This window comes from Lotus japonicus, chromosome 3, assembly GCF_012489685.1.
Source record: "Lotus japonicus ecotype B-129 chromosome 3, LjGifu_v1.2".
Taxonomy (NCBI): domain Eukaryota; kingdom Viridiplantae; phylum Streptophyta; class Magnoliopsida; order Fabales; family Fabaceae; genus Lotus; species Lotus japonicus.
The window spans coordinates 64,374,523-64,385,891 of record NC_080043.1 but is presented as its reverse complement, the minus strand read 5'-3'; the positions used below and the strand labels follow the sequence as shown (position 1 = coordinate 64,385,891).

Genomic DNA, 11,369 nt, shown 5'->3' with positions numbered 1-11,369 from the left:
AGGAAGGCACCTCAGTATTTTTGTGATTTGATCAATGTGTGCGTATGTGCGATCGAGATTTCGAAGACCATTGATAATGGTTTGAAATCTTGCGAGCATTTCATCAATGGTTTCATTTTCCTTCATTTTGAAGGTTTCATATTCAGCCACTAGTAAACTTACTTTGGCTTGACGTACATTTGCTGTACCTTCATAGGCAAGCCCTAGAGCTTCCCATACTTCTTTGGCAGTTGCGAGTCCATCAACTTTGTCCAACTGAGCTTTGCTTAAGGCACATAAAAGAAATAGTTTTGCCTTTGAATTGAGTTGATAGTCTTTGCGTTGAGCTTCTGTCAGCTGATCTTTCTTGATGGGTTCACCAGCGTCATCTTTATAGACGATGTTGCCATTTTCAATGATATCCCACAACTTGTAGCTTGAGGATTCTATGAAAAGTTGCATGTGCGTCTTCCAGTAGGGATATTCGGTTCAATCAAAAAAGGAGGCTTGTTGGTGGATGAGCCCGTAGCGATAGCTTGATCTTCTGCCATGGATCTTTACTCTACACCTGTTAAGATGTTAGTTCTAGAGCCTAAGCTCTGATGCCAATTGATATGTAAATAAGTAACACAAGAAAGGGGGGTTTGAATTGTGTTCTTAAAAATTACTTGTTAAAACTTTAGTTTATGAAAAGGAGATAAGTTCTTAAGAAAATTGTTCTGGTGACTTTTCAAAAACTGTTTAGTGCAGCGGAAGTAAGTAAATAAAGCAGAACGATCAGCACACAGGAATTTATACTGGTTCACCCTAAACGATTGGGCTACGTCCAGTACTTGGCAACCACCAAGATTTTCACTAGCAAGTATCAAGGACTTCTCCAATACAAGTATTAGACAGGACTTCTCCAAGTATTATCACGGACTTCTCCAAGTATTGTACAGGACTCCTCCTAGTATTATCACGGACTTCTCCAAGTATTGTACAGGACTCCTCCTACAATCAACAAGATTGTTTGGCTCTACAAGAAATCTCTTCTCAAAAGAGTTGGTGTAGACAATTTATGGCACTAGAACTCTCAAGTGTTTTGGGTTCTGAAAGGACGTTGGAACACACAGGAGTTCAGAATCTAAGAGAGAAGTAAGAGAAGAGGTTTGACTCTTTTAAGGTTTGGTATTCTCTCTTGATTTAGCAGAGGTATGAGATCAGATTTGACTCTTAGGAAATCTGCTGTGAGCTTTTAATGCTTTGAAGAATGTTTTGAATAACTGCTCTGAGTTCTTTCTTTTCTTGCAATAAATTTTTCTCTTCTTGTCTTCTTCAATCTTCAGATATGTCCTTTATATATGATCTTGCTAGTTGTGTAGCCGTTGAGACACAAAATCTGGCCGTTGTTTGTAGCCGTTGTGAGTGTCATCTAACCATTGATTCAGATCTCCGGTTGGTAGCTTCATTAAATGCATGCAGCTGTTCAAAACTATCCTTTAGCCAAAAAGGTGTACTTTGTCAGCTAGTAGGTGGTGATAGCTTTGGGCTACTTTGCAGAAGAGAGACATTTTGGAAAAGTGATGTTGACGTGTTGTCCTTTTTCCTCTTCATTGGTCATCGAGACTTCTCTCTTCAAAGGTAAATCAGTTTGCACGTGACCAGATTAGTTTCCTTCTGACTAAAGCATGGGGCAAATAGTTGAGATACAATTTTGACTTTCCCGCTCAAAGGCTTCTTCTGAAATTCTGAGGTATGACGTGGCATAAAACGATACAGAACAAGTGTCTTCCTTGTTTACTGGACGATGCGGTCATATCTTGCGTAAACTTCTTTTTCCTTATAAGGCTTAGACATATTCGTTGAAGCATGCGACCTTATAATATATATCTCCTGAAAAATGTCATTAACATCTGGAATTAGATTTTAATAGAGAAAAGTATTTATAAAAATTGTTAGGATCAAAATAAGATTGAAACACGTTGTAACACGTTTGAACTTAACAAGTTTTATGGCCTGCGAGATGATGATCAGCAAACTTAGAGGGAATTTAGAAAAAGCTCAAGCTTGTATGAAGCACTTGGCTGACAAACACCGATCTGATCGTGTATTCAAGGAAGGGGATTGGGTCTTTTTGAAATTGCAGCCTTATAGGCAGCACTCTGTTCAGTATAGGGCCACTGAAAAACTTTCCCCACGTTATTTTGGACCTTATCAGATTCTTCGTCGTGTAGGAGTTGTGGCTTATATCAGATTCTTTCATGTTTCTCTTCTGAAGGCGTGCAAAGATCCTTCAATTTCTTGTCATTCACTGTCTCTGGTGTGGGATAATTTGGATGCCACAAGTTCCTTTTAAGATTTTAGACCGCCACATGGTTCAGCGCCACCATCGCGCTGTGACTGAAGTTTTGGTGCAGTGGCAGAATGGATTGGAATAGGAAGCTACTTGGGAACTTCTATGAGGCCGTTTGGATACCATAAATAAGCTCTTATTACAGCTTTTTCACTAGAAAAAAGCTAGAGCTTATTAAAAAATGGTGTTTGGATAATTTATTTTAACTTATTAAAAAGCTTCTTAAAGATCTTTTTGAAAAGCTGGGTCTGGAGCTTATTTTTTCTGCTTTTTCGGGAAGCTGTTACCTAAAACTTTATTGACAAAATTACCCTTAGCAAAATATCAGAATGACAAGCCTTGTCCTACATTTCAATTCTCTCCATCTGAAACACTAAACCCTAGCACACAAATGGTTCCCCGCTGAATCTCGTCGTCGCCGCCGTCACGGCCTCCGCCGTCGTCACGATCGACATTCTTTGGATTCAACTCATCGACATTCTCATTCGAATTGAATTAGTTCATCAAAACCTGATCGTGCAGTTCCTTTTCTCTCTATTTCTCCTACCAAGGTGCGTCTTCGTCTGTTTCGAATTCATCAAATTGCGACTCTGTTTTCATTATCTTGAATTCTGATTTATCCCAAATTTGTGGTTTAATTTTTGTAGTTCTTATAGGTTACAATCCGATTAGGGTTTGATGGATAAGGGATTTATATGTTATAATCTGATTAGGGTTTGATAATTGATCCTGCTTATGTTATCAATTTTGAGAGATTCACTTTCTGTTGGTAGTTCTGTTCTTTGCCAATTTCGAATTCATCTGGTTGCGTTCTGATTTTTGTGATTTTCATTTTGTGTGAATTTGTTCCCTAAATTTCCAGTTCAACATTGTGATTGAAATTGAAATCACCACACTGAAATCTGTTTGATTCATTCATCAGAGTGTGTTTAGCTTGACATCTTCAATAAATGAGATTGTTAGAACTAAAGGTAATGGGGTCTAGTTTAATGTGGCTAGTTTGTGGATCCGAATAACACACAAATTTGAGCGGTAAAAGGTGACACCCCCCCCCTTCATAATTTTTGGAAGGGTCTACCATGATGATTATTAATCAAATGAAATGAAAAAGCACTTCTGGTGCGTTTTTTTTTTGGCATGGAGCCTAATCAAATCAAAATATTTATAATTACATGGATCTGTATGTGTCTTATGTAGTTATGTTAGATTTTATTTCTTATTTCTTTGCTCTGTTTCCCTGTAGTAGATTTGTTATGATTAACTTATGGCTAGTGATCATGGTGCTATATATATGCTTTGAGACTTTGTTAATGTCATCTTCTGATCATTTTAAAGACCAACAAAACAAAATTGAAGCAAAGGATTAAAGCTAAAGAAAATTGAATTGGGTGATTCTTTTAAAGTTGAATGCTTCATTGCATGGTGGAACTGTAATTTGCAGAACTTGACAACACCCTATTTTGATTTTCTACTTTAATTTGCAGAGCTTGAAACAAAGAGAATTTTGCTTGACATTTTTAAGGAAAAGCAGAAGAAAAGTGTTGAAGCTTCTACAATACCAAGTTTCTACAAGAAGGTATGTGAAAGCATTGCTTGTTCACACTCATTTTGGTATGTTACACCCACTTATCAATGGTAGGTTTGATTTTTAGCTTCTTTTGCTTTTAGGTTTGATTCTGTTTTCTACTTTTTTTTTCTTTTTTATTTTTTCTCAATTATCAATGGCATCATCATCTATGTACTGTGTTCTCTGGTAGCATTTCATTTCATGGACAAGTTGAAACGGTTGCTGTTTTGATTGCTAATTTCCTTATGTAAATTTTAATATTCCATTTGTATGCACTGTCAAGAATTCAAGAAAGATAGTTAGTTAACTTGCAATATTAATTGAATTGAATGATGTGCTTACCATTCACTTATATACTGTTTCTTAAAGCTTGTTGAAATGTCTCAAGTTCATGTGAAACGAAAGAGAGCAGATTGGAGTGATAAGAATCTTGGAATTTTTTTGAAAGTGCGCGTTGAAGAGGTACGTGCTGGGAATAGACCTCACATTCACTTTACAAGAACTGGATGGGCAAATATACAAGCCAAGTTCAACAATGCCACAAAGTTAGCATATGATTATAAAAAATTTAAAAATAAGTGGGATCATTTGAAAGTAGATTGGGCATTATGGACAAAGCTTAATGCAAGAGAATCAGGTCTTGGTTGGGATGCAACTAAGAGAACAGTAGCTGCTAGTGATGAATGGTGGGAGGCCAAAATCAAGGTATGTGTGATGACTGTTTATTTCAGCTATTGTATTTGCATGATCTGCTCTACAATTTCCTGAGTTTTGCAAGTGTTAATCCTTGTTTTTCTTTTCCACAGGATAGTCTTGAGGTTGGAAAGTTTAGAGATGAAGCAAAATGGAAGATACTGGGTAGTATGCCTTCTTATGATTTGAAGACACAAAACAAAATCATTACGGCTTGTATGGCTTTGCATAACTTTATTAGAAGAAATGATAGAAGATGGAGGAGGAGAAAATGAAGCTGACCCAAGTACTGTTACATGTTACATGGGAGGAACCTGATTTTCAAAGTTCCTTGCAAATGGAGCAAATTAGGGAACACATCAAAAATATGTTTCCAACAGGAGTTTAACTTTTTTCCTAGTTATCTATGATACTTTAGTAGATATGTCTTTTTATTTGTAAGGTGGTATGATTATATTCAAGACTACGAATTATGATTTGTATTAACTATTTGATACTTGATATGGTTTGACGTTATTGTTAGAGCATTGTTAACATTATGATATTATGGCATTTGTTTTTAGTAGAGATGCTTAGTGTACACACACATTTAATTTTTTGAAAATTTCTAACACAAATAAATAAAACATTTCAATTTTATTTTAAAAAAACCATTGTTCAAATATTTTTTGCCAAAAAATTTCATTAAAAGATACAAATATAATATTTATTTATAAAATAACTTAAATAATTTTACTAATAAATAGTTTAATGATAAATTTTTTAGTATTTAAATATTTGAATCTATTAATATTAAAATCATGCCCTTTTTCGTAATTTTATAAAATAAAAGTGCTTATACAAATGTATCCAAACGCCACTTTCTACTTGAATAAGCACTTATGTATGTGTGCATCCAAACGCTAAATAACTTATTTAAGAGGAGCTTTTTCATTTAGAGCTTCTACAAAAAGCTCTTTTTCTATAAGAGCTTATAAAGAAGCTCATCCAAACTGCCTCATATGACCTGATGTTGTAGTTTCCGACATTTGACACTTCTGCTTCTCCTTGAGGACAAGGAGGATTTTAGGGGGGGGGGGGGGGGGGGATTTGATGCGAATGTTTTGGTGATTTGGCTTTCAGCTGAACTTGGATTAGGCGGGAAAGTTTGTTCTGTATATCTGGGATAGATAAATACCTTGTAATTGGTCATTCACAGTAGATTGTATGAACTGTTTCTTTTCAATCCCTATCTTTCCCCCTCTCTCTCTCTTTCTCTCTCTCGCTCTCTCTTTTTCTCTCTTCCTCTTCTTCAACCCTGTCAGACTGATAAAATCTAGGCTTGTTAATAGCTCGCTATAGGGGTGGAATAGAGCTATAGCATAGCGCCCTGAGGGTTCACCGCTACTCCACCATTCACCGCTATTTGACGCTATTGTCCGCTATGGCGCTCAAAATAACTTTTTTGGGGCTTGCCGCTATGCTACGCTATCCGACATTAACAACCCTAATAAAATCTCCTCAAAAGTATGGCTATGCTGAACTGGTGTCGTACGCTCTAAATACTGCTGATAATAAACCTCAGTCTTACGGAGAAGCTGTCAACAACAGTGAAGTTTCTCAATGGATTGCTGCCATAACGGAGGAAATTGAATCTCTTCATTAGAATCATACTTGGGTTCTTGTTGAAAAGCCAAAGGCTTAGAACATTGTTAGATGCAAATGGGTCTTCAAGAAGAAGGAAGGAATTTGTGGAGTTAAAGATGCAAGATGTAAAGCACGATTAGTTGCTAAAGATTTTATCTCCTATGATAAACATAGCTCTATTCGCATCCTACTTGCCATTGTATCTCAATTTGATCTACAACTTGAGCAGCTAGATGTCAAGACAACATTCTTGCATGGTGAGCTGGAGGAACAAATCTGCAGGAAGCAGCCTCAGGGATTTGAAGTCCGAGGGGAAGGAAGATCATGTTTGCTTTTTGAAGAAATCTTTATTTGGCCTCAACAGTCTCCCAGACAAGTGGTACAAGAGGTTTCACACCTTCATGCTTGAAAATGGCTATTGCAGAAGTGAGCCTAGTGTGTCTACTACAAGAAGCTTGCAGATAAGTAATTCATTTACTTACTCTTTTATGTAAATAACATGTTGATCGCCTGTAAGAACATGTCTGAAATAAGAACTTAAAAGCTCAATTGAGCTTGGAGTTTGAAATGAAGAACTTAGGAGCTGCAAGGAAAATTCTGGGAATGGAGCTTCACATGGATAGAAGAGCAAAGACGCTCTTTCTATCGCAAAAGAAGTGCATTGAGAAAGTACTTGAACAATTTGCCATGCAAAATGTTAAACCTGTAACTACACCATTGGCGACTCACTCATTTCAAACTTTCGACATCCTTGGGTCCACAAACTGAGAGTGAAAAGAAGATGTCAAATGTACCTTGCGCAGTTAGCTGTCTCATGTATGTCATGGTGTGCACTAGCCCAGATATTGCACAAGCAGTAAGCATGGTAAGAAAGTATATGGCAAGTCTTGACAAAATTCACTAGAAAGCTATGAAGTGGATTATGCGCTACCTGAAAAGTACCACAGGTATAGGGCTTTTATATGGAAATGTCAAAGATGTCAGGAGAAAGATCAAAGGATACGTTGACTCAGACTATGCCGAAGATCTGGATAAGCGAAGATCACTCACTAGATATGTCTTTACACTGTGTGGTTGTACTATTAGTTGGAAAGCAACTTTACAATAAAGTGTTGCTTTGTCTACAACTGAAGCGGAGTACATCACAGTAACAGAAGTTGTAGAGGAAGGCATATGGGAGAAAGGTCTAATTGAAGAGTTGGGTATACAACCGGAACAGTGGCGGAACTAGAATATATTATTTGGTGGGGCTGTAAATAAAATTTTTGTGCCTAAACTAAACATGTAATATATTTTAAATTTAAGTGCAATGTTAACATAAAATTTGCCATAAATATTAAAAGTCACCTTCAATTATAGTGCCGCTCTGCGCTCTTTTAGTGACTTGAAATCATCAATAAGTGAATCGGAGCTAAAACTTGTTGCAATATCCCTTTCAATGTGAACTATCATGCTGTCGGCTAGATAATCAGCTTCCATCTTGTTTCTCAACCTAGTCTTGATGATTTTCATTGCTGAAAAAGACCTTTCAGATGTAGCTGTAGAAACTGGAAGAGTCATGATAAGACGAAACAATCTATCAAACAAGTAATAAACTTCTGATTTTTTTGTTGCTGCCAAACATGAACACAATTCTTGAATAGTTGACAAGTTCTTCAAATTTGATTCTTGACGAGCATCAGTGATGAAATGTTGAAGTTGAAATCTCAAATTAATCTTCTCCTGCTCACTAAAATCCATAGGATAAAATTTCTCCACAATAGTGCAAATGCTATCAATATCAAAGGATTTGTAAGCATCCCTAGGAACCAAAGATGAGCTTAGAGTTATCAGTCAACAAAACAAGCTTATAATGTCACTTCACTTGTGTGATACCCAAACTTAAAACATAGTAACAAACCCAATAGTAAGTTAGCAAAATCATAAGTTCATAACATTCCCCAATTTTATAGATACGCAGCAACCCCAATTTTCCCCAATTTTGTAGATACGTAAGTAGCAAGTAGCAACCCTAATTTTTTTATACAAAGCACTCACTTTCAAAGAAGAATCTAATCACAAAACAAAATCATGTACTACTTTTGAGGTAAAATAGAAAATAAATAGGTAAAAGTTGTCTTCTAAAGGATAGTCAAAATAAGCAATTAAATCCAATTGTGGTGAGAAAAGAAATCAAGTTCATATATTTTAGTCTAGATGAGATAGAGACTAGAGAGAAAAGGCAACGTACTGTGAAGGGTCAAAGCCAAAGCCAATTAGAAAATTCTTGATTTCTTAGTGTTAATTGATTGTTGTTGCCACTGTTGAAGCACTTGTTTCTTTGCTGTAAAAGAAAGGGGATAAAACGTGAATATGGAGTGTGCGAGACTGCGAGGCGGTGAGAGAATGAGAACGAGAGATGAGCTGTAGTCTGTAGAAGTTTCTAAAGGTAAAAAAATGCCAAGCGTGTGACCTAAGCTATATAGGTACTACATTAAAAAAGTATAAAATATATTAGTAATTATTATATATGGTACCTATAGGTGATTTTAAAATTTTTGTTGGGGGGGCAGCAGCCCTCCCCTGTCTCAACTACGTACCGCCACTGAACCGGAAGAAACAACCATCTACTACAATAGTCAAAGTGTTATACATAATACATCTGACGAAGAATCCAATGTATCATGAAAGAACTAAGCATATTGATGTTAGGATGCACTTTTTCAGAGATATCGTTGAGAAAGGAATGGTTAGAGTTGAGAAGATACCCACTGCAGAAAACCTGGTAGACATGAAGACAAAGCTAGTCCCGACAGCCAAGTTCAAACATTGTATGAACTGGATTAGAGTTCTGAAATTCTAACGGGCATGAAGGAGAGCAGCAGAAGGAAAGCTATGATAGTCTTTTAGCCAAGATGGAGATTTATTATATTGTGGCTAAAAGGAAAGAGACATGGCATTTAGAGAAGCCACATGATTGGCAAATATGTGTGGCCAAGTTTTTGCCACACCAAGAAAAAAATCATGTGGCTGGAATTTCATGAACTTTGGCTATAAATAGCCATGCCCAATGCCTCATGAGGACGCACCAAAATCAACTGTGAGTTGTCTCCTCAATCTCTTATTCTCTTGTTCTAATAGTGTGAGTTATATATTAGAGTGTGTGAGAGAGACTTGACTGAGAGTGGTATTGGGTGTAATTGCATTTTGTGAAGTGACTGAAACACTGAGTGAATTTGTAATTAATTCTCTTTTATCATAGTGGAATTTTTCTGTTGCTATTCAGTCGTGAATGTAGGCAAATTGTCGAACAACGTTAAATTATTGGTGTCATATTTTCTCCATTATTTTATTTTCTCAATGGGATTTCCGCTCTAATAAAATACCCAAATTGCAGCAAAATGCTTTTGTATGGCAACAAAATATCAATGAATAGCAGGAAAATAACTAAAAAAAAAAAAAAAAAAAAAAAAAAAAAAAAAAAAAGAGATTACTTACTTATTGCTGATATCCCAACCAGAGAGACTAGCTACTTGTGATAGAGCTTCCCTCCATGTTTGAATCATCTCTATATGATCTTTGAATCTTTCTTCATGCTTCGCGAAGGCTTTTTCATAATTTCCACTTTGTCTTCTCACATCAGATGGATTCACATCATAGAAAATAGGCAGAACTTTTTGTCCTTGTACGTTAATGCAATCAGCAATCTTTGCAAGTTCTTGCAAGCACCATTTGGAAGAAGCATAATTTTTTGAGAAGACCACAATCAAAATTTGGGATTCTTCAATTGCTTGTAGAAGCTCAGTGAATATATCTCCTCCTTTTGTGAGCTTTATGTCATCCTTGAATATAACAAAGCCTTTTTCATAAAGAGCGCCAAAAAGATGATCAGTGAAGTTGTTTCTAGTGTCTTCACCTCTAAAACTTAGAAACACGTCATATTTCCATATAGTTTGAGATGAAGAGCTGCTTTGGATTTGCTTGCAATACATATTTACTAAAGAAGACTAATGACACTGTTTAGAAATGGAGAAATTGTGGGAAATGTATAGAAAGCATCTTCTAAATAAGGAGGCAACTACGTCGAAGGTGTTGAAACTTCAAATAATTGACTTGTAAAAAACTACTTGCATTTATGATTTATGACTTTTTTTCAGTTTTTTCTGTATCCGCGTTCCTCATCCTGTGACCGCCTCCTTCACTAGTTCTATAAACGCGTCTGACAATAATTGACAGTATAATATTCTTTTTCATTTTGAGACAATTTTCTTTTTTATTTCTCTTGTTTTCACATTATATCATATTAGAATAATTTGATACAACACTTAATTAATATATAGATCAACGGGCAGTAAAAAATTCTAACTTAAGAAGGCTGGAAAAATTTTTTATTTTTATACAATTTTTTCAACTTTATAAGCTGGTGTACTTATTCATAAATTTATCCTTTATTTCTAACGTGTCAGACGTACAGTCACATGATTCTATCTTATGCAATAATGCCAATCTGAGATATTTCGAGGACGGGAAATATGACAATTTTCAAAAAGTCGTATGCGATATTTGGTTGAAATTCATTACAAAATCAATGATATAGTGGGAGAAACTTCCCGGAAAATCTCCTAATGCTAATGTTTTGTTTGGATGAGAGAAAGTAAAGAATTTTGAGAGAACACAACTCTCTGCCTTTCATTGATATTCGTACCAAATATATACAGAAAATGAGTCAACTGTTACTCCTAATAGACTCTTATCAAATCCCTGTGATTATGCAAATTACAGCCTAATACATTCCTAAATTAGATGTACAATAATACAAGAACCTCTGACCAGATTTGACAGCAATTGTACAGCTATAACAATCCCATAATTATCTCACTGCATAAATGAAAGCAGCTGGACAGTGATGAGATAATTCTAAATTATCTCATTACCGTAATTATCTCATTAAGCTCGCAAGTAGCGGTTGCCATGGAACGGTACTCAGCTTCAGCTGATGAGCGAGACACAGTATGTTGCTTCTTAGTCTTCCAAGAAATTGGTGACTGCCCCAAAAGCACAAACCATCCAGTGAGAGACCTTCGCGTTAAGGGGCAGCCAGCCCAATCTAAGTCGCACCAACCATACAACTTTAAATCACTATCTTTTTGCAAAAGGATTCCCTGCCCGGGACTCCCTTTCAGGAAGCGA

The 11,369-nt window shown here is 36.1% G+C and overlaps 2 protein-coding genes across 5 annotated transcripts; one reads left to right on the top strand and one right to left on the bottom strand.

The window, feature by feature from the left end:
- Window positions 1-529: 529 nt before the first annotated feature.
- Window positions 530-10,433, bottom strand: LOC130745272 (TMV resistance protein N-like). 4 transcript variants are annotated; one of them, XM_057597442.1, is made up of 3 exons: window positions 9,678-10,433; window positions 7,548-8,001; window positions 530-1,854 (listed from the first exon to the last, which is right to left on the bottom strand). In XM_057597442.1, exons 1-2 carry the CDS (start codon window positions 10,169-10,171, stop codon window positions 7,554-7,556), a joined length of 942 nt encoding a protein of 313 aa, XP_057453425.1. In that variant the 5' UTR covers window positions 10,172-10,433; the 3' UTR covers window positions 530-1,854; window positions 7,548-7,553. The 4 variants fall into 4 exon arrangements, 1 of the variants encoding a protein (XP_057453425.1); XR_009021641.1 differs by lacking the exons at window positions 530-1,854; window positions 9,678-10,433 and adding exons at window positions 8,717-8,809; window positions 8,952-9,664 and having other exon boundaries at window positions 7,886-8,523; XR_009021639.1 differs by lacking the exons at window positions 530-1,854; window positions 9,678-10,433 and adding exons at window positions 8,431-8,523; window positions 8,717-9,664 and having other exon boundaries at window positions 7,973-8,001.
- On the top strand, window positions 3,988-5,096 carry LOC130745273 (L10-interacting MYB domain-containing protein-like). Its single transcript, XM_057597443.1, has 2 exons — window positions 3,988-4,586; window positions 4,688-5,096. Exons 1-2 carry the CDS (start codon window positions 4,260-4,262, stop codon window positions 4,847-4,849), a joined length of 489 nt encoding a protein of 162 aa, XP_057453426.1. The 5' UTR covers window positions 3,988-4,259; the 3' UTR covers window positions 4,850-5,096.
- Window positions 10,434-11,369: the final 936 nt, after the last annotated feature.

Excerpts from the sequence above, each read along its gene's own strand:
- LOC130745273 (XM_057597443.1), top strand. The coding sequence starts at position 4,260 with ATGTCTCAAGTTCATGTGAAACGAAAGAGAGCAGATTGGAGTGATAAG. Across the intron at positions 4,587-4,687 it reads GGTGGGAGGCCAAAATCAAG|GATAGTCTTGAGGTTGGAAA; the intron begins GTATGTGTGATG and ends TCTTTTCCACAG.
- LOC130745272 (XM_057597442.1), bottom strand. The coding sequence starts at position 10,171 with ATGTATTGCAAGCAAATCCAAAGCAGCTCTTCATCTCAAACTATATGG. Across the intron at positions 8,002-9,677 it reads GGTTGGGATATCAGCAATAA|GGATGCTTACAAATCCTTTG; the intron begins GTAAGTAATCTC and ends TTTGGTTCCTAG.